Genomic DNA, 22,819 nt, shown 5'->3' with positions numbered 1-22,819 from the left:
GGGGGAGTGTCCATGGGGTGTAAATCACGCCCACATGATGTAAACTTTTCAATACAGGCGTCTAATGACGCCTCTCCCTCTGTGGTTGCCGCTGTCTTATCCTCCCAGCATCAGCACCTAGCCGAACTGAACAGCGACCATTGTCGAGGAAATGATGCTCTACCAAGCGAGGGAGTTTGAGCAATAATGCTCAATCGGGAGACGGAGGTATTATATATGGATGATTCGTGTCACCAAAACATTTTAGGGTTGTCTGGGCGTCTGGGTATTACACCTAGTCGCGGGCACGTTTGTGAATCTCTCGTTGCGTTATCTCACCATTTATGATGCACCATTCATGATGCGAGCTTCCCTTATCATTGATCTCAAGAATGGAATGAAGAAAACGTTGAAATAGCGCTAAGGCGATTTATTGTCTCAACAGGGCACCATAGCCTGCCACGCGCACGTTTCGTTGATTTATATAGCCTATAGGCTATACTTAGCATACTATCTTCGGTTTTTAGGTAGGATATGAGCCATTGTATAACGTCTTCTTGTTGTGACGACCAAGACTATCTCATTTGAGGGCGCCGTACAGATAACAGGGCTATGCAAGCCATCCAAACAAAGGCACCCGAACAACCCCATTGACACACCTGCTGCCCTGTCGCCACTGACATGACAACGCTGAGTCGAAGGAGCAGGTGCAAAGGGCACCGACCTGCAGCCGGACGCGTGGACTCGAAAAGGAAGTGGGACTTCGGGCTCGCAGAGAGTAAGCAGCATCCCGGAGGGGGACCTATTGCAGTTTCTGGGGACAAGCACCAAGGGCAGTGCGGCACACAACAGTCACACCGGGGAAGGCTGCAGGGGGCTGTTCAGTGTACCTTCCCCACACTCACTCTCCATACCGCACTTGCATTAACGTTCTGTTTTCCCAGTGCAGAAAAATGCTTAACTGCTGCTGTATTGATTTGATATCGAATGTTGCCTCAATGTCTGTATTCGAAATGATGCCTCTATTTCGTTTTCTTCAACCCAGTAATTTGACCGTATCAGTGATGGGTAAATGAAAAGATTGATATTGATTTAAAAGCTGGATGGAATCCGAGAGGGACTGATGTGCATACTGGTCAGGTATCGTCTTCTCCCTTCGTCTCTGGTTCTGCTTACTCTGCTACTTGCCAGCACCATGGGCTGTATCCAGAGCATCTCCTGCAAGCCTCGCATTAGAAGGGAGAACATTGTAGTTTACGAGGTATCGGCCTCCATTGACCAGTGCCCAACGGTGATAGAGGAGAACTCGCCCATAGTGCTGCGGTATAAGACACCTTACTTCAGGGCCTCCGCAGGGATCGTGATGCCTCCGGTGCCCCGCAATGAGACCTGGGTGGTGGGTTGGATCCAGGCTTGTACACAAATGGAGTTCTACAATACTTATGGGGACATTGGCATGTAAGTTCTGAGTTGATGTCATCCACCATCAGTCATCTCGAAGTGCCACTCATTCAATCTCTGACACACACTCTCTCTCTATGACACACACACACACTACGCCCACAGCACTTAAGTGTATTGGCCTAGGATTTAGTTCAGTGGGCTAACACAGTCTTGAGTCACTTGGCCAGGCAATCCTAGTCTGTCACATGTGAGCTGTATTATTGTCTGTTTGTATCAGTTGTAGACCTTGGTGAATTTCGAGCGCCGGTGAAATTCTAGCCGTGCATGGCCTACTATAAAAACAGAGTCCCATTAAGTGAGGTCTTTGCACATGTATCATGTTCTGTTGTATTGTTTTGTGTATTACTAAAGACATTCTACATGTCCACTACCCCAGGTCCAGCTGGGAGTTACCAGAGCTCCGTGAGGGCCGGGTCAAGGCCATCAGCGACTCGGACGGGGTCAGCTACCCATGGTACGGCAACACCACTGAGACGGTCACCCTTACGGGTCCCACGTCCAAACCGTCGCACCTCACAGTCAGCATGAACGACAACTTCTACCCCAGTGTGACCTGGGCCGTTCCCATCAGCAACAGCAACACGCCAATGCTGTCACACATCACCCGAGACCAGAGCTTCATCACCTGGTTGGTTGCCATCAACTCTGTCACCAAGGTAGGCTTCAGAAGATGGACTTTCTTGGATTTTGTGAACTGCTCTGTTAAATTGTATGGTTTTTTATCTTAAAGGGATAGTTCATTTAAAAATCTAAGTTTGTCAGATGTTTTCAGACCTCTAAAGTGGTCTAATCTCAAGATAAATCCACATCCCACACCATCTGTTGTGTGGATCCAACAATATGTACCTCAATCCCAAATGAATGGTAAAGATTAGCCCCATCTAACTAGTTTGAGCGACACAACGGATGGTGTGCAATGTGGACTCATCCCAACATACTTGAGGTCTGACTTTTGTCTGAAAACATCTGACAAACTGTGATTTTGAAGTGAACAATCCCTGTACATTTTTTGTTGTCGCTCAGTGTTAATTCTGGACAAGAACAGAAATGTACAGCTTTGGGGTCAAAGTAGGCTACAGATTGTGAAGCAATGCTCCAAGTGCTAACTGTAAAGCACTTTGGGTTGCAGCATATTACATATAAGTTGCTATAATAGTTAACTTCACTATTATGTTTCGGACTATCCAGGAGCGCATCGTGCTGCAGACTGTGCGGTGGCGGATGCGGGTGGACATCGCCGTGGACCCTGACATGCCCCTGGGCTCCCGGGCCTCCCTAGTAGGACGTCCTCACCAGGAGCAGCCCCATATTCTCAACTACCAGGAACCAATACCCCCCAACGCCCTGGGACGACCCAATGCCAATGACGCCCAAGTGCTGATGTGGAGGCCCCGCAGAGGGGCACCCCTAGTGGTGATACCGCCCAAATAAGGTTGTAAAGACTGAGAAAACACAATGTGAGTAGTTCATGGTAATGAGGAAGTGTGGCCCAAATTAGGGAAATTTGATAAGGGAAGTTCCCTTATCAAACATGGCAGCTGCAGCTCTTCACTCGCACCTACTGTCAGGGTTCAATGGATGATAGAAATCGTGAAAAAGTTGAGGTATTTTCTCTGGACTGGACTGCATTGGAATTGACACAGCGGAAGTCTATAGAGCTAGACTGGTTTCGGAGGCAGGCTCAGCACTGCATCAGCGTTTGATTGAGTCCGACTGTTTTTGGACGGCCACAGTGCTGTACTAGAGTTCTATCTATCTGCCTTTGGAAAGAAAGGGACAGAGCTATCGGAGTTCTACTGAGGTGGACTGAACACAGAACCTATCGTACAGTAGGTCTTATTGCATGAGAGAGAAAACGGTCTTTGACTGGAATAAGAATAGTATTTTGTATCAGCTGATCACACTTAGGACATGGAATGGAACTTCTTACATTGGCCATGATATCCTGAAAGCTGGAAAACTCCCTCCGTGCCAAATATGGACGTAACAGCCTTTAACATAGAACACTTTAAGAACACTTTGTTAAGATATTTAAATGATGAGGCAAATCAGATTATATGAATCTTCTGTTAGTTTACAGATAAACTCAACCATCCATCAGATTGTATTAAGAGCACCTACTTGGTATAAAGGTCTAAAATGAAATGGGCTGATTGTGGTCTCATTTAAATGTGCCATGTCTATGCACTCACATAGAAAGGTTTAAAAGGTGTGGGTTTTCTGGTGTGAGTTGAGTATCTACATGCATACACATGAATGTCCAATGTCTCGATCCAACCTGCTAGCCCCTAACCATATTGCTTATCTATACAATCGTTTCAGATCTACACCAAGTGCCTTGTGTTAGGGGCTAGGGGTTGATTTTGGGATTGGGCCATAGCGCCACAGTACACTATCAAGGCAATAGCCTGGGCTAGCGGGTTCATTCAGAGGGGCCCCTGCCATATGACACAATGTCACAAGACTCATGCTCCATCTGTGCTGCTCACCAGTTTCAGTCGTCACCTTCCCATCTGTCTGTCCATCCCTTTCATCACTCCATCATTTTCTCCCCTCTCTGCATGCCTCCAATCCCTCATCTCCACTTCAAGACTATGCAAACACAGAGGGACTGTTGACCGAGAGAGATAGAAGGATACATGAACAGGAAAGACAGGGTGGTGGTAATATTCACAATGACGGCTTTGTCGTGTCCCCAAAATAGCTGCCATTGATTGGGTCTCTTTCTATCCACATTCACAAATTGTCATTCTTGTGTAAGATGGAAGCTATTTCCATGTTAGATACACAATGAAATAAAAATATATTATATGAACAGTTTATGAACTTTTGAATTGGTACCAAACATATTCAGTGATCTCAACTCGATAGGAACCAGGATTGCCTTCCTTAGGGCACACCACAGCAAAATGTTTTTCCAACACAAAACGCATTTCTTATTGGACGAGTTCGGGCTGTCTGTCCCTGTTTCCGCCCATTTTGTTCCATTTGGTGCCTCATGAACATGACCCAGTTGTTGAGAAACATCAAATAATTTATGACCTCTTACTCATCAAACAATCCTGCTTTGGGATTTCATAACTAGATGAAACAACATCCACAATACAAGCTCTTTCAATACAAAACATCAGTTTAAACCCTTATTTTACATTTGATCACTTCATTTATTCATTTTATCTTGCACGACAGGCCATTTTTGCATAAAAACATCAGCAACTGGATGTGTAATTCTTTGGATCTGAATGGCCGGACAATGAGCAGCAAGTTTAAAGCATTCCTTCCTTTAATCTTTTTCTTCCTTGTCCCCAATAAAAGGACATCCACTATCTCTACAGTCATTGGTCTCAACCCCTCCCCTCTGCAGTAAATGTGCTACAACCCAACGCTCCCACTAGGTGGAGCTGTCACTCAAAAACAAATGAGGGGCGGTAACCTGTGAGGCATTACATTCATTTAAATGTCCTCCCCCTTACTGACCATCAGTACCCCTAAAATACATTCATACTACAAATTCCCATTCCCCTACTCCCCAAATACATGATAAAATATTTTTAAAAATAGAACATTCAAAAAACAGTAACGTTGGCAGTGAATTCTTGGATTCGTCGATGAATTCTCGTTGTTCCCTGTAAAGTCCATTTTCCTATGATTCCATGCTTTGGTGAGTTTGGCTCTATCACCCCTGAGGTGAGAGGTCACATGTGAGCATAACCCTTCATATGCCCTGCATAGGCATCATAGTGGCTTCAGCTCCATGACGTGTGTGTGTGTGTGTGTGTTTGACGTGCATACAAGTGTGAACTGTGGAGGAGTCACATTCATGAGCCTGTTCGATCAAGAACTTGATGGCGTCACTATGGGAGAGTGTGGTTGCATTACTAACCCCATGCAACGTAAAGCGCTTCGAATTTCAATAAAGAGCTTTAGAAATGCTATGACCTCCATCTTGACGACTAGTACCAGTATTGGACAATCAAAACCTTGTTTTGAAACCAGGCGACTCCCATCTGTTGTTGTGTACATTAAACATCTTACGACTCCTTCCGCCTACACTCCTTTCCCAGGAGTTCTGCTCCTCCTTGACTACGCGGACCTTCTCAGTAGCTCTGAGTGATTATTGCTTTTCGAGGTCGTTTTGGTTTCAGATTTTCAAAGAAAAATTTAAATTAAAAAAATGACATTAAATGCACTATGCATTACATCGAATCAAATGTTATTGGTTGCATACAGATATTTAGCAGGTATGTTATCTGGGTTGAATGCTGGAACACAGAATATTACAAAATAAAAATAAAATAAAAAAGTCCTATGATGGTAGTGACTGCACATTACTGCTTATTAACTATCAGTTATTCACATGACTTTAATAAAATATTTTAGTTGTGTATATTGCATTTGTTTCATTTGATGACTTTATTATTTCATTCCAAGTCATCATCTCATCTCATCTCTATAGAGCTGCTGCCTATGCTCTCTGACAAATCTCTATTTTGTAGATCTTCACAGTAAATAAGGCATGCTTTTATGACCGCTAAATACCAATACCTCACGAAGCAACTGCTCTCGGATGTATGCACTCTTGATCACTCATCCCTCTTGTCTCTTACGTTGCAGGCGTAAAAGAAACAGACAAGTCAACTAGCCGCGCAATGAATTATGGTCTTTGTAGTTAATTATCACGTTTTCTGCACTAAACTATGAAGAACATTGGCCTGTTGGAAACTACAACTCCTTACTACATCGCACAGTTCTGGCATGGTCTTATTTATCTCTATGGAAACTGCAGCGCAATGTGTGTATTGAGCAAAGAAATTAAAAATTAAATGGAATGAAATTCAAATAATTGAACTAAGGTCGGTCAATTAGTCGTTTTAAAATGGAAAAATAACCGACATTTTGGTTAATTGCTCAGCACCACTTCTTGGCAACATATTCCTCCCTCCATCTTGCTCCGTGTGTCTCTTCTTTGGGATTCCTGGGCTGTGGGGTGGTGGGTGGTGGAGGGGACACCCTCTATACTTTGCTGTGGTTGATGGCAGGCCTCTTGCCCTCATAGCCATAGAGGAAGGTGGCAGCAATGACCAGCATTGCTCCCAGGAAGAACACACTGGGAGAGAGAGAAAGAAGACGTTGTTAGAGCTATAGGCAGAAATGCATAATCAGGGCGTTTTCACATATGAATTCAGCTTCCTGGTGCGGATGCCTTGAACAACTGCTGGTACTCTGGTCCTGGAAATTTGTTTGCGTTTCAAATATGCTTCATAGCACAGATCAGGGTATCAAATGCTCCAGGATCTAGATAATACAGGTATGTGTGAAAATGTCCTTGATTTGTATCGTTTATTCTTCTTCTTATTATTATTATTATTATCATCTCTATTTTACCTCTGGACCTGGCCAAATGATTTATGAAAGTGTGTTTGTTTGTGTGTACCTGGTAGGGTCGAAGTCCTTCAACCAGAAGTAGGATATGAGTGTCGACAGGATGATGGAGAGTGACGTGGCGAAGCCCTTCAGGATGTTGTCTGCATACTTAATGACTGCTGCTATGACCAACCCTCCCAGAGCCTGGAAACACACAAAAAGGACACGGGTTTGATGGAAGACACAATTTCACACAACCAGTCACACATAAAAATACATAGGCGTTCATGCATGAACACACATACACTTACTTTGCCTCTCTTTCTCATTGACTCTTGCTTTCTCTCTCACACACACACACAAGTGTGCACACACACCTAGAGTGAATAGTCAGAATAGGCAGAGTAAAGGTTGTTAAGGTATTTTTTATAAGGAGGTTCACTTCCTTTTACGCTGGCTTACCTCACTTTACAGTATATCAGGTTTGTATGGCCTACGTCAGGGGTCGGCAACGTAAGGCAAGCGTGCCAGCCTTGGCACGCGACGTTATTTCCCAGTCACTTATTTTTGCCAGTTTATTTTTTTAACTGGAGAAAATATTTGAAATTGAATGCAATGGTTTTGATATTGCATTGGTATTCAGTGCAATGTAGTAGTTCCCAAGTTATGTAATTCCTGATTAGCCAATGGGCTTTCATGATTTTGCAGGAGTTTCATATTATTAGTTCAAGGCAAGACGACCCACCTCGCCTCTCCCGCCAAATTCAAATCCCAAGGCAGCGCTGAAGATGAGATTCATTTTCACATAGCTAGCAACTATCAAGCCTTCTTTAGTTATTTTGAAAAGTTCAGGGCACAAAATGTTATCAGCAAAGAAAAATGTATTGCTTCTTGGACAAAGGAATATGGATTCGTTGAACTGAAGGACCGGTCTGTTGTAAAACTTGTTTGTTGGGCATTAAGTGTGCCACGTCCTTTTGAAACGAGGCATGAGGGAAAACTTCAAGGATGAGGGGGACAAGGCAGAAGGAATCACGAGGGCGGTGTCCAGGTATGAAAAGCAAAGCAGTGTGTTTACAAATCTACATGCAGTCAAAAATCAAGCGCTCTAGCGACTCCTAGTGGCGGGCTGGGCGCTTGCAGGCTGACCCCAGGCATCAGTTGAACTGCGTTTCCTCCGACACATTGTTTTGGCTGGCTTTCGGGTTAAGCGGGCAGGTATTAAGAAGCACGATTGGGGGGGTCATGTCTCGGAGAACATACGACTCGATCTTCGCCTCCTGAGCCATTTGGGGAGTTTTTTGTTGTTGTATTAAATAGATACCACCTGTGATTAGTGTGGCTCTTGATGAGAGTGTGGATGTGAATGACATTCCACGTCTGACAGTTGTTGCAAGAAACTGTGACTCCGAGCAGGTACGTGAGGAGCTGCTTTGTCTTAAACCCATGCATGGTACTACTGAAGGAGAAGACGTAGCAAGAGCCTTCACAGATCATTTTGAGAGAAGTTGTCGATATTAAAAACACATTCGCTATTACAACTAATGGTGCCCCCGCTATGGTGGGGAAACAAAGGATTCGCAAAGCTGATTGAAGATAAGATTGGCCACCCCGTGGTTAAATGCCACTGCATCACTCACCAAGAGAATCTGTGTTCCAAGATGAAGTCCATGGAGCTAATGGACAGCGTGCCTCTGTTCAGCAAGCTATGTAATTCTTCCATTATTCGGGCAATTAGATATTCAATATACACAATTAGTTGTAATGCACATATGAAAATCATAACTGGCACGCAGATCGTTAGAAATTTGTAGGATAAATTGTCAATCCACACAAAAAAAGATTGTCGACCCCTGGCCTACGTTATAATTAAATGTATGCGCTTTTTGAAACTATAACTTAAGCATATTTACAGTACCTGCAGGGCCACAACGGTCCAGGTGAGTGAGTTGTAGCCTTGGAACACTCCGGACTCCCTCACTCGCTCTCCGTCGTACACAAACACTCCAATAAGACCAAACACCAGACCAAACAAACCTAGGAGAGGGAGGGAGATCAAATCAAAGTTTATTTGTCAAATGCACAGGATACTTTATTTGCATTTATTTATATAACGAACAAATTCTTATTTACAATGACGGCCTACCAAAAGGCCTCCTGTGGGGACGGAGGCTGGGATTAAAAATAAATGAAATTTAAAAAAATATAGGACAAAACACACATCACGACAAGAGAGACAACACAACACTACATAAAGAGAGACCTAAGACAACAACATAAGGCAGCAAAACATGACAACACAGCATGGTAGCAACACAACATGACAACATGGTAGCAACACAACATTGTAGCAGCACAAAAACATGGTACAAACATTACTGGGCAAAGTCCACAGCAAAACGGTCAAGAAGGTAGAGACACCAATACATCATACAAAGCAGCCACAACTGTCAGTAAGAGTGTCCATGATTGAGTCTTTGAATGAAGAGATTGAGATAAAACTGTCCAGTTTGAGTGTTTGTTGCAGCTCGTTCCAGTTCGTTCCAGCTCGTTCGCTAGCTGCAGTGAATTGAAGAGGAGCAACCCAGGGATGTCTGTGCTTTGGGGACCTTTAACAGAATGTGACTGGCAGAACGGGTGTTGTATGTGGAGGATGAGGGCTGCAGTAGATATCTCAGATAGGGAGGAGGGAGGAGTGAGGCCTAAGAGGGTTTTATAAATAAGCATCAACCAGTGGGTCTTGCGACAGGTATACAGAGGTGACCAAAAACACTCAAACTTTTATAGATGCACAATCGAGAGCATACTGTTGGGCTGTATCGCCGCCTGGTACGGCAACTGCTCCGCCTACAACAGTAAGGCTCTCCAGACGGTAGTGAGGTCTGCACAATGCATCACCGGGGGCAAACTACCTGCCCTCCAGGACACCTACACCACCAGATGTCAAAGGAAGGCCAAAAACATCAAGGACAACAACCACCCGAGCCACTGCCTGTTCACCCTGCTATCATCCAGAAGGTGAGGTCAGTACAGGTGCATCAAAGCTGGGACCAAGAGACTGAAAAACAGCTTCTATCTCAAGGCCATCAGACTGTTAGACAGCCGTCACGAACATTGAGTGGCTGCTGCCAATATACTGACTCAAATCTCTAGCCACTTTAATAATGAAAAATTGATGTACTAAATGTATCACTAGTCACTTTATATAATGTTTACATACCCTACATTACTCATCTCATATTTAAATACTGTACTCTATACCATCTATTGCATCTTGCCTATGCCGTTCGGCTATCGCTCATCCATATATTTTTATGTACATATTCATTCCTTTACACTTGGGTGTATAAGGTAGTTGTTGTGAAATTGTTAGATCACTTGTTAGATATTACTGCATGGTCGGAACAAGAAGCACATGCATTTCGCTACACTCACATTAACATCTGCTAACCATGTGTATGTGACAAATAAAATTTGATTTGACTAGTTTACAGTCAGTTTACAGAGTGCAGTGACGTGTCCTATAAGGAGCGTTGGTGGCAAATCTGATGGCCGAATGGTAAAGAACATCTAGCCGCTCGAGAGCATCCTTACCTGCCAATCTATAAATGATGTCTCCGTAATCTAGCATGGGTAGGAAGGTCATCTGAATCAGGGTTAGTTTGGCAGCTTGGGTGAAAGAGGAGCAATTACGATAGAGGAAACCAAGTCGAGATTTAACTTTAGCCTGCAGCTTTGATATGTGCTGAGAGAAAGACAGTGTACCGTCTAGCCATACTCCCAAGTACTTGTATGAGGTGACTACCTCAAGCTCTAAACCCTCAGAGGTAGCAATAACACCTGTGGGAAGAGGGGCATTCTTCTTACCAAACCACATGACCTTTGTTTTGGAGGTGTTCAGAACAAGGTTAAGGGTAGAGAAAGCCTGTTGGACACTAAGAAAGCTTTGTTGTAGAGCATTTAACACAAAATCCGGGGAGGGGCCAGCTGAGTATAAGACTATCATCTGCATATAAATGGAGAGCTTCCTACTGCCTGAGCTATGTTGTTGATATAAATTGAGAAGAGCATGTGGCCTAGGATTGAGCCTTGGGCTACTCCCTTGGTGACAGGCAGTGGCTGAGACAGCAGATTTTCTGACTTTATACACTGCACTCATTGAGAGAGGTAGTTAGCAAACCAGGCCAAAGTCCTGTCAGAGACACCAATACTCCTTAGCCGGCACACAAGAATGGAATGGTCTACCGTATCAAAAGCTTTGGCCAAGTCAACAAAAATAGCAGCACAATATTGCTTAGAATCAAGGGCAATGGTGACATCATTGAGGACCTTTAAGGTTGCAGTGACACATCCATAATCTGAGCGGAAACCAGATTGCATACCCGAGAGGTTACTATCGACATCAAGAAAGCCAGTCAGTTGATTATTGACAAGTTTTTCCAACACTTTTGATACACAGGGCAAAATAGAAATAGGGCTATAACATTTAGGATCAGCTTGATCTCCCCCTTTAAATAAAGGACGAACTGGAGATAGGCTTTGCGATGATAGGAGCAGCAACCTTAAAGGGTCTAAATCATCTGACCCAGATGCAGCAGGTGAAAAACAGTACAGTGAAATGCTTACTTGCAAGCTCTTACTCAACAATGCAGTATTCAATATAAAAAAACGATATCGAAAAGTGTCAAAAAGAGCATAGAATCAATAATACTAAGTCAGGTAAAATACACACAAGAAAAAAATGAGAATATACACTATATACAAGGTCAATACCAGTACCAATATCAATGTGCAAGGATACTGGTGATAGTTGAGGTAGTTATAGTATGTAGATGTAATCAGAGGTAGAAGTGACTGAGCCGCAGGATAAATATTATAAATAGTATCAGCGGTCGTATATGGTGATTGTGTGTGTGTGTGCGCGAGCGCACAAGGACACACACACACAGATTTCAGTGATGCTGACCTAACTGGATGTTGCGGACCCATACACTCTGTTTGGTTTCTTTGAGGATCTTCTCAAAGTAGACTCCAGCGAAGCCACTGGAGAAGCAGGCTATTAGTACGGCTATCACACCGACTAACTGGGAGCCTGCAGACAGAGGCTTCGAAGATGGTCCACCCAAAGACTCTGTAGGCCACTGTGGAGACAAACACACAGTACATCAACAACATTCAGTATGTAACATCCACAAACAAGGATGCACATGTGGAGTATGGTTGCAAAATCCTGGAAACCTTTCATGGAGATCGTGTTACCACTGATTTATGCAAATAATTCGGAAAAACCTGTGAACTTGTGAAAGTTTAGACTTCCGCCTCCCTAATGTAGATACATGACTAATCTGACAAAAACACATCTAAACAGACCAACCAATTAGATTTGGTATGAATGAGAAGTTATTGACTTGTCGGGTGTGTTTAATCTTGTCACCTGTACGAGAGCGATACCAGTCATGAGGATGAGCAGAGATAGCCACTGGTAGAGCCCCAGTCTCTTCCCCAGCATGGACACTGAGAACAGGGCCGTGGTCAGGATTTTCAGCTGGTACGTCACCTGGTTGGGGACAATATCGATTTAAATTCCTGCCAGTCAAAACTGGTCAAGAAATGCAGTGTGGAGTCCCTCAGGGCGCCATTCTTGGTCCACTTTTGTTCCCCTTATACATGTTGCTACACACAAGCGTGCGTACGTCACGTCTCTCACCTGGTAGGTAGCAGCATCCAGGTTGGACAGGGCGACATAAAGCAGGTTGTTCTGGAGTGTGTAGATGCCTGATGGGATGGCCAGCTTCAACGTCTCCATGGGCTTGTTGAGAATCTCTTCATTCAGCACACGATTCAATGCCCGAACACTGAAGCCTGACAGGAAGAGAAACAGAGATTTAACACCCATACACTGAATACTAAGAACGAGATAGATAGACAAAGAGACTGTAGCATAGATCCTATAGATAGACAAAGATACTATTTTCTGTGTTGTCATTGTTTATCCATTCACTGTGTCACAGACAGAAAGCCAGGCGGCCGGACAGCCAGATTGATCACTATACCCACTGTGGTCGTAGAAGACGAGCAGCAGGCAGGTGAGGATCTTGAGCAGCTCGGCCGAAACCACGGCTGAGGAGGCTAGGTAGCGCGGCCCCTCGCCCAGCAGCGTGCGCGAGTACCTCATGGTGAGCACCAACGAGGTGGTCTGCAGCACCAGCACTCCCAGGGACACGTACTTCAGCCGCGACTGGGAGGCTGAGGGCAACGACATGGAGACGTGGCAGGACGACTCCTCAGAGCCAGGGGGCGAGGCCAGAGGGGTCAACCCTGGGTTAGGCTGTGGGAGAGATGGACAGTGAGACAGGCTGTGGGACACACATACAGGACAGTGAGGACACAGGCTGGGTTAGGCTGGAAGGCGGCTATTTAACACGCGCAATCCCTTGGTCATTATAAATAAAAGTTCCGAATTTTCATAGCATTTCGAAAATATTCTTTGTTTACGCATGACCAAAAATCGAATTTATGTTATAGTGAGTTTAAGGCAGTTAGGTGGAATACTACGAAGCTGTGTTGTTCGTTTCGAGAAGTGCTACCAACTGATTGCTTTGACTGGTTTATGCATCAATGTATGGTGTATGTATGGTTTATGCATCAATATCCAAAGAAAAATGTTGCTGAAAAGTCAAGCTGCCAAATACATATTCGCAGGGAACATTGTGCAATTTGGGTTGATGAACAATCACTTGTATTTAGGCCTTACACAGTAAACACATGCATTAATGGTGCAGGAGTCTAACCCACAAGAAACACGGAGAACACCAAAAAAAGAGCTTGCTACTAGAAATGGAGGACAGACTAACCTGGGTGCCAGACTGTTTCTGCTCTTTTTTCCAACTCCTTATGGAATTGTCATGCTATGTTTGGCTTGACGATGACAACAGAGTAGGCAAAACACAAACAGACCACATGCATACTTGAAATACCAGTATGCATGGCATGCCAACTCAAACATGCATATAGTAAGTACTATAACATTCAGTCTCACCTGTGTACAGTGGTTCAAATGCCTAAAAAAGACAGTCATTCAACTACTAACTACTGAGAGTTAGAACTTAATTATATAAATACAATGATAGACTTCGGGGCAATTCCACAAAAACAGAATGACACACTGAGACTCAAGATAATTTTTTTTACAAGAAAAGTATGCCAAACAAGAACCGTTGATAGCAAAGCTAAACCATACAACTGACCATTTTACACAAACACATTTACTAGACAAAAACAATGCAGATCTGAAGTTTGGTAACAGAATGACGGTCAAATCTCCCTCAGTTTTTAACGTGACCATGTTTTCCAAAAACTCCTAAATATCTACTCCAAATTAAGATTGAAAATATGTCTCACAGATCACAGTACAGCATATTTCAGTACAGTACTGTGCTGTCCAAAATTGGGAAACGGATGTCTATGATTGGTTCAGAGTTGGACTGACAAAATGTCAACTTTTCCTTTGTCAGTTGGTGCTCAGTGGGTGAGAGGGGTGGTTACATAAAACAAAAGGGGGGGGGGGGGGGTCAATAAGAGCCATGGGTAGGTGTCAATAAGAGCCATGGGTAGGTGTCAATAAGAGCCATGGGTAGGTGTCAATAAGAGCCGGGAGAGGTGACATTAACTGGGGAAAGAGAAGAGAGAAGGGGGGAAGGGTTGTCCAGACTCACACTCTTGCTTTGACCACCACATAACAGAAAGAGAAAGAGAACAGTTATGAGCTGAACATAACAGTATTACAATGGAAGGGAGGACAGTAGCAAGTGACCAAAGGCGATTTGTGATTACCATGAATTCCCATTGTAGCCAATTCAGTCATTCTGTTACCGATTTCTTGGTCATTCTGTATTACAAGTTTTAAATCACTTCATAGATCATAAACCAAATGATCAGTAAAAATACTATAACTATTTGGTAGGTCTACCTTTACATGTTACTCATTTGAACTTTTCTTTATCCTCCCTGAAAAAAATCAAAAAATTATGTGTTTTTGGTAACAGACAACAAGGCAAAATCTCTCAAACCTATAGAAGACAAATAAGGGCCCTGGTACAATGGTGACGATGGGGGAGTGGTGCCAGGAAAATGACATCTCCATCAACGTCAGTTTGGACACACCTACTCATTCAACAGGTTCTTTATTTTTACTATGTTCTACATTGTAGAATAATAGTGAAGACATCAAAACGATGAAATAACACATATTGAATCATGTAGTAACCAAAAAAAAAAGTGTTAAACAAATCTAAATATATTTTAGATTTTAGGTTCTTCAAGTAGCCTTTGCCTTGACGACAGCTTTGCACAATCTTGGCATTCTCTCAACCAGCTTCATCAGTTGATTTAAAAAATCAATTAAAAAATTAAAAAATACAAAAAATAACAATATATCCCTGGATAAATTAGCTAGCAACAGTAAGCTAAATTGCCATACATGTTTAATGCTTTTCAACCTGTCCACAAATTAATATAATTGGTTCAGTGTTTGTTTTGATATTTCAACCTGCGTGTCGTGATCACGTTTGGTGTGGGGGGACAAAATCAAGTTGCCGGTTTGGGCATGGTGTTAAGACACTGCATCGTAGTACAAACTGCATTGCTACAGATGCTGGTTCGAGACCCGTGCCGGCCACGACCGGGAGACCCAAAAAGTGACGCCCAATTGGCCCAGCGTCATCCGAGTTAGGGGAGGGTTTGGCCGGCAGGGATGTCCTTGTCCTATCGTGCTGTAGCGACTCCTGTGACAGTGAATTAAATAGTTTCTTTGTCATCTTGCTAGGTAGACATCTAGCTGTGGCCATCTGGCTACGATCAACATGGGCTTTCTACAAAATAGCAACATTAGCACAGCTAGCTAACATTTGTGATGGGGGGGGGGGGGGGGGGGGGGGAATCTATACAGTTACATATCAGGATATTATTTTTGACGATATATCGTGTGGACAATATCAAATATTATTTTTGACGATATATCGAATGGACAATATCAAATATTATTTTTGACGATATATCGAATGGACAATACCAAATATTATTTTTGACGATATATCGAATGGACAATACCAAATATTATTTTTGACGATATATCGAATGGACAATACCAAATATTATTTTTGCGCTAGTTGGCTGTACCTGAACCAAAAGATCAGTATTTTTCCTTCATAGCCTGTTCTCAATCTTCTTTTTAAACAGGGAGCCAATTTGTTTTCAGCACTTATTTCCATGACTCATGATCAAAACTTGGCTCTCTCTTATCCCTCTGCAGCAGACATTTGGTGAGCAATGTATTTGGAACATCGAATTGCAATAAAAACACAGTATTGAACCGCAATACATATAGTATCGGGCACATAAGTATCATAATAATATCGTATTGTTCAGTCCCTGGTAATTCTCTGCAATAGCTAATATTGGAATCAAGAACATAAGCAACACACACAGACTTGCATTGCCAAACAAAGGTACTGCCACCTTCTGGTTTGGAGTATTTTAACACGGCTGAGTGGCTGACGACTTCAGGTCTTTGCTGTGTGAACACAAAAGAGTACTGTCGGCAGGCAAATGTTTGACAATCCTACCGGTGTGTCTTGAGCTATAACTTGTCCCACAAAAAAACGCTCCAAACCTTTCCTGAGCAACTCATAACCTTAGGCTACGGTTGGCCTCACCTAGGAACATCCACTCCTGAGCTAATACCCCTCCGTCAACCCCCTTCCCTTCCCCCAATCAATAAAACAAGACAAACCATAGAAGGACGGCTGAGGAGGCAACGTGGCTCCTGGAGGTAAAGTCAGCTGTGTCACCTTGGCCAGCTAGAGAAAAGATTTGAGCAGAGGAGAGAGGCAGGCTGCCACTCCTTCCCATGTGCTTAGCGCTCAGTGACTGGTGAGCCGGATGGGAGAAGGATATTCAGTGGTGTTGCAAGAGCTATGTCAAAATCCTGTAAGGGCAGGGCCCCGGTCGTGGACTGTAAGTTGTTTACACATGCTGACTGGGCCAGCTGTAAGCACACTCACAGGCAGGCACTGTTTTTAACTCTGTTACCCATAGTCCTAGTTTATTTCAGGCTCCCCTGTCTCAACCCACCACTACAATGTCACCAAGCAAGATTGTCAGGCGTTGGGTTTCTTTTGAGTGCATTCAGGGAACTTAATTTCAAGGGGAAAATGTGATGCTCTGATGAAGGTCGACCGACCGAAAGCTTAGCAACCATTAAAATAAATGTGCATCTGACTGGAAGTGTGCATAGACTTTTTGTTGATTTTCAGGTTTTGCATTTCCCATCAGAACCTACACTAATCGGTCTTGGGTGTGTGGTAGAGTTAGCTTATTAAGGGCAAAAATGTTACCACTGATACACTACATGGCCAAAGGTATGTGGACACCTGCTCTTCGAAAATCTCATTCAAAAATCATGGGCATTAATATGGAGTTGGTCCCCCGTTTGCTGTGATAACAGCCTCCACTCTTCTAGGAAGGCTTTCCACTAGATGGAACTAGTTGGAACATTGCTGAGGTCGGGCACTGATGTTGGGCGATTAGGCCTGGTTTGCAGTCGGCGTTCCAATTCAACCCAAAGGTGTTCGATAGGGTTAAGGTCAGGGCTCGGTGCAAGCCAGTCAAGTTCTTCCACCGATCTCGACAAACCATTTCTGTATGGAACTCGCTTTGTGCACGGGGGCATTGTCATGCTGAAACAGGAAAGGGCCTTCCCAAAACTTGCCACAAAGTTGGAATCACAGATCATCTAGAATGTCATTGTATGCTGTAGCGTTATTTCCCCTTCACTGGAGCTAAGGGGCCTAGCCTGAACCATGAAACCATTATTCCTAGCCTGAACCCCAGACCATTATTCCTTCTCCACCAAACTTTACAGTTGGCACTATGCATTTGGGCAGGTAGCATTCTCCTGGCATCCGCCAATCCCAGATTCAGCCGTTGGACTGCCAGATGGTGAAGCGTGACTCATCACTCCAGAGAACACATTTCTACTGCTCCGGAGCAGTCCAACGATGGCGAGTTTTACACCACACCAACCAATGCTTGTCATTGCGCATGGTGATCTTAGGCTTGTGTGCAGCTTCTCGGCCATGAAAATCAATTTCAGGAAGCTCCTGACGAACAGTTCTTGTGCTGACGTTGCTCCCAGAGGCAATTTGGAACTTGGTAGTGAGTGTTGCAACCGAGGACATGCGATTTTCACACGCTACGCTCTTCAGCACTCGGTGGCCACGTTCTGTGAGCTTGTGTGGCCTACCACTTCAAGGCTGAGCCGTTGGTGATCCTAGACGTTTCCACAATACCAGCCCTTACAGTTGACCGGGGCAGAACTAGCATGGCAGAAATTTGAAGAACTGACTTGATGGAAAGGTGGCATCCTATGCCGGTGCCATGTTGAAAAAGTCAATGAGCTCATCAGTACGGGCCATTCTACTGCCAATGTTTGACTATGGAGATTGCATGGCTGTGTGCTCAATTTTATACACTTGTGAGCAACTAATATGAAGGCGTATCCACATACTTTTGGCCATGTAGTGTATATGCAAACGATGGAAATGAGTGCTCAACTATTTGTAAATCATCTCAGTTAAGTCTCACTCTCACTCACAGTAAGCCCAGTTGTGTAGGCTAAGTAATCTCCAGTTTGACTGCACACAACAGCCACTGGAACTTCATCTGGGAGAGAAACAGCAATTTCACAAGTAAATATTATTTAGGCCTACTTTGTAGCATAAAATGGAAAATAAATGTGTACATGCTCTAATATTAGTGAGTAGGTAACGTAGGTGCAGAGAGCAAGTCGGGCTAACGGTGAGTGAGCAGAGTGGTGACGAGGCAACAACACAGTGGCCTCATTATGTAGACACTCTCCAGCTGCTGCTAGTGGGGAGTGGCCACATAATCCCTCTCTGTGTGTGTATACCGGGAACGGGAGGGGGAAGGGGTGTAGGGATGTCAAAGCACTGGGTTGCAAGAAAGCAGACCTTCACACACACATATGCATACACAGTCATCTTAACACACACACACACCACTCTGCCTTCTTAGGAACCAGACCTGGGTTCAAATACTATATTCATTTCTTTCAAACATTTTGAAGTACAGTGCATTCGGAAAATATTCAGACCCCTTGACTTTTTCCACATTTTGTTACGTTACAGCCTTATTCTAAAATGGATGAAAAAATATATATTTCAACAACCTACACAATACCCTATAATGACAAAGCAAAAACAGGTTTTTAGAAATGTTTGCAAATGTATAAACTGAAATATCACATTTACATAAGTATTCAGGTCGGCAGGTGGTTAGAGCGTTGGGCCAGTAAGCGAAAGGTTGCTAGATCAAATCCCCGAGTTGACAAGGTCAAAATCTGTCGTTCTGCCCCTAAACAAGGCAGTTAACCCACTGTTCCTAGGCCGTCACTGTAAATAAGAATTTGTTCTTAACTGACTTGCCTGGTTAAATAAAAGAATTCAGACCCTTTTCTCAATACTTTGCTGAAGTACCTTTGGCAGCGATTACAGCCTAGATTCTTATTCGGTATGACGCTACAAGTTTTGCACACCTGTATTTAGGGAGTTTCTCCCATTCTCCTCTGCGGATCCTCTCATGCTCTGTCAGGATGGATGGGGAACGTCGTTACACAGCTATTTTCAGGTCTCTACAGAGATGTTAGATCTGGTTCAAGTCCGGGCTCTGGCTGGTCCACTCAAGGACATTCAGAGACTTGCCCCGAAGCCACTCCTGCGTTGTCTTGGCTGTGTGCTATGGGTTGTTGTCCTGTTGGAAGGTGAACCTTCCCCCCAGTCTGAGATCCTGAGCGCTCTGGAGTTGGTTTTCATCAAGGGTCTCTCTGTACTTTGCTCCGTTCATCTTTCCCTTGATCCCAGTCCCTACCGCTGAAAAACATCCCCACAGCATGATGCTGCCACCACCATGCTTCACCAGACCAGAGAATCGTGTTTCCTATGGTCTGGGAGTCCTTTCGCCATTTACTGAGGAGTGGCTTCTGTCTGGCCACTCTTCCATAAAGGCCTGATTGGTGGAGTGCTGCAGAGATGGTCGTCTTTCTGGAAGGTTCTCCCATCTCCACAGAGGATCTCTGGAGCTCTGTCAGAGTGACCTTCAGGTTCTTGGTCACCTCCCTGACCAAGGTCCTTCTCCCCCAATTGCTCAGTTAGGCCGGGCAGACAGCTCTAGGAAGAGTCTTGGGGTTCCAAACTTCTTACACTTATTAAGACAAATCATGTCCAATCAACTGAATTTACTACAGGTGGACTTCAATCACGTTGTAGAAACATCTCAAGGATGATCAATGGAAACAGGATACACCCGAGCTCAATTTCGAGTGTCATAGCAAAGGGTCTGAATACTTATGTAAATAAGGTATTTCTGTTTATTATTTTTAATACATTTGTAAAAATGTCTAAAAACCTGTTTTCGCTTTGTCATTATAGAGTATTGTGTGTAGATTGATGAGGAAAAACATTTATTTAACCAATTTTAGGATAAGGCTGTAACCTAACAAAATCTTGAAAGGGGGAAGGGGTCTGAATACTTTCCTAATGCACTGTAAGTATTTAGATATTTAATGTGATTGAAATCTTGTACCTTATTATTATTTGGAATTACATTTGTCGTACACCATTTAAAGATGGAATCCTTAAAGAAAAATTCCACCCCAAAACTATTAGTCCATTGTTGACGTAGTTCAAAAATGTTTTGCTTGTCAACAATCAAGTTGTATGTAACTTTCAAAATAGAGAATTTATTCCCCTATGATATATTTTGCGTCATATGATGCAAAAAGCTTCATACAGGGATGACTGTATTTTGAAAGTAAAGGCAGGGAAGAGCAACTGCGCCCTCACCACGAAGATTTGAAGTTGAAGGCAGTCCGCGGTACTGCAGGCATTGTTCCATAAAACAGGATGCGCCATTATCGTGATTGGGGAAATGGTGATCTTCATGGTCAATATTCTTGGATATAAAACAAATCATCAAACACAATCATGGTAACAATAATTGCTTCTATTTCACCAGATGTATGTCCTTGAACCGATTACTTTAAAATCACACACAGACTAAGTTAGGCCGTCATTGTAAATAAGAATTTGTTCTTAACTGACTTGCCAAGTTAAACAAAGGTTAAATAAAACTTTGTTAAACAGTTCAAATAATAATTGAGTTGCTAATGGCAGCCTGCAGTACCTCAGTCGGCCAATTTGAGATACTCAATGAGAGGGGGAGCACTGAGCTGGCCTGCAACATAACTTCCTATAACTAGAATTGAGCATGTGATGATTCCAAAAACTCCTTCATATAACAAGATGGTGACATGCTAAAATGACACTTCCCGATCTTCAAATGGGCCACTGAGTATCCCAATAGGAAACAATTGGGTGACTTCCTCGATGGCTTCATACATATTTTTTTTTTACAGTCTATGAGTAAAGGCGGCATTCAGTTTCATTCTCCATGCCAAAACTCACAATTTGCTCACTCCTACCAATTGATGCATTGACATCAGTCTTTATTATGGCAATTCAAGATGGCGCTACCCATACCTGTTTCTATTCCCCTTGTAAGTCCCATCAGGTAGCCTGATTTGAGATGTGTCCATGTAAACAGGGTTATTATGGAAATCGTCCTTCTTGCAAAGCATGTAAACGTTTCAAACCAACTATGATATTAATCTGACTAACCACAATAATCGTGATACTGTGTGCAATGTAACCGTACTCATGTTGCAGATACAACAGTAGGCTTCTTGCTGGCGTGCGAATCTTGACATATACACGTGTTTAGAATGACAGTAAACACTTGAATAGAGTCGCAACATACCTGTAGTAGGAGAGGTGAGCAGGGGGAAATACTGATGATGACGACAATTTATTCAAATAACTCTCTCTCTCTCACTGTCCCACTCTTCCGACTGGTCTAACAGACTTCTGGCAGAAATACATAGTCTAAATGGCAGAGATGCTGATGTCAAGACGTCCATTCCAGGAATGTGGGGTTTCTTTCTCAGTACTTCTCTTTGTACATCTGGCTGAAACCTTCCTCCACAAACCATCAACATGTTTCAGTTTACTTTTCCCTAACCGAGGTTTAGAAACTCTGTGCCTGAGCGGAGTTCCCTCATACGTTTTTCAGGGGAAACGTAAAGTCGGTTGAAAATACTTTATCCTTAAAAAAACTAAAATAAAAAGCGACACCAGAGTGGTATACTGCGAAACGAGCTAGATGTACTCAGGCTTTTATGAAGCTAGCCGGGTTCAGTTAGCGTCACATTCCAGGTCAGGCTTCATCCGTTCTACGATGGTGAATATTGCTTGTCCGCCTGCTGCTAACTCTAGCAAGGGACACACCCTTTTCGCGCCATTTCGCCCGTTGTTGGGAAATGTTAAAAGTCATATGGTGGATGTAGATTTCAGCGCGCACACGGTTATGCTAGTGATGTGCTGTTCGCGAGTGACTCGTTCTTTTTGAACGACTCTTTTTGCTGACTCAAGAGTCATGATTCGTTTTTCGGAGTGACTCGTTCATTTCAGTCATCTGTTTGACCAGCTGGCTGACCGCAATTACATGGAGTGTCTGAAAGTGTGTGTGTGTGGGGGGGGGGGGGGGGTCAACAGCGACAGGCGTTACACCTGTGCTATGTAATTGGTTAGATGGTTTTAATTTCTTAACACGTTTTTATTGTTCAGTTCCCGACCGTGTGAAACAAGACTGGGAGAGCTAAAAAGACACTATTCTTGATAGACAATCATACTGTTCCATTTGAATGTTAGCAAAACACACATAACAAACACCTCACTTAAACTAAAAGGAATGTTGACGTTAGTTATTAATCTATCAGTTTTTCATTTATTACCAATACATCTTAATTATTAGGCCTATAACTCATTATGATGTCTCTTCGGCTGTCATCTGTTGTGTTTTGTGAATAAAGGTTATTATA

The 22,819-nt window shown here is 43.4% G+C and overlaps 2 protein-coding genes across 3 annotated transcripts; one reads left to right on the top strand and one right to left on the bottom strand.

The window, feature by feature from the left end:
• Nucleotides 1-41: 41 nt before the first annotated feature.
• Nucleotides 42-4,977, top strand: LOC110530068 (protein FAM78B-like). The gene is made up of 3 exons (XM_021612861.2): nt 42-1,437; nt 1,820-2,099; nt 2,632-4,977. Exons 1-3 carry the CDS (start codon nt 1,103-1,105, stop codon nt 2,872-2,874), a joined length of 858 nt encoding a protein of 285 aa, XP_021468536.1. The 5' UTR covers nt 42-1,102; the 3' UTR covers nt 2,875-4,977.
• Nucleotides 4,587-22,384, bottom strand: LOC110530067 (UDP-N-acetylglucosamine transporter). Of its 2 annotated transcripts, none has more exons than XM_021612860.2 (8): nt 21,700-22,384; nt 12,865-13,135; nt 12,515-12,669; nt 12,242-12,364; nt 11,774-11,948; nt 8,726-8,844; nt 6,878-7,011; nt 4,587-6,550 (listed from the first exon to the last, which is right to left on the bottom strand). In XM_021612860.2, the coding sequence occupies exons 2-8, from the start codon at nt 13,067-13,069 to the stop codon at nt 6,457-6,459; spliced, it is 1,005 nt and encodes a 334-aa protein (XP_021468535.1). In that variant the 5' UTR covers nt 13,070-13,135; nt 21,700-22,384; the 3' UTR covers nt 4,587-6,456. The 2 variants fall into 2 exon arrangements, with proteins under 2 accessions (XP_021468535.1, XP_021468534.1); XM_021612859.2 differs by lacking the exon at nt 21,700-22,384 and adding an exon at nt 16,598-17,253.
• Nucleotides 22,385-22,819: the final 435 nt, after the last annotated feature.

The sequence above is a fragment of the Oncorhynchus mykiss genome, chromosome 8 (genome assembly GCF_013265735.2).
Source record: "Oncorhynchus mykiss isolate Arlee chromosome 8, USDA_OmykA_1.1, whole genome shotgun sequence".
Taxonomy (NCBI): Eukaryota; Metazoa; Chordata; class Actinopteri; order Salmoniformes; family Salmonidae; genus Oncorhynchus; species Oncorhynchus mykiss.
This window is presented reverse-complemented; position numbering and strand designations above follow the sequence as displayed.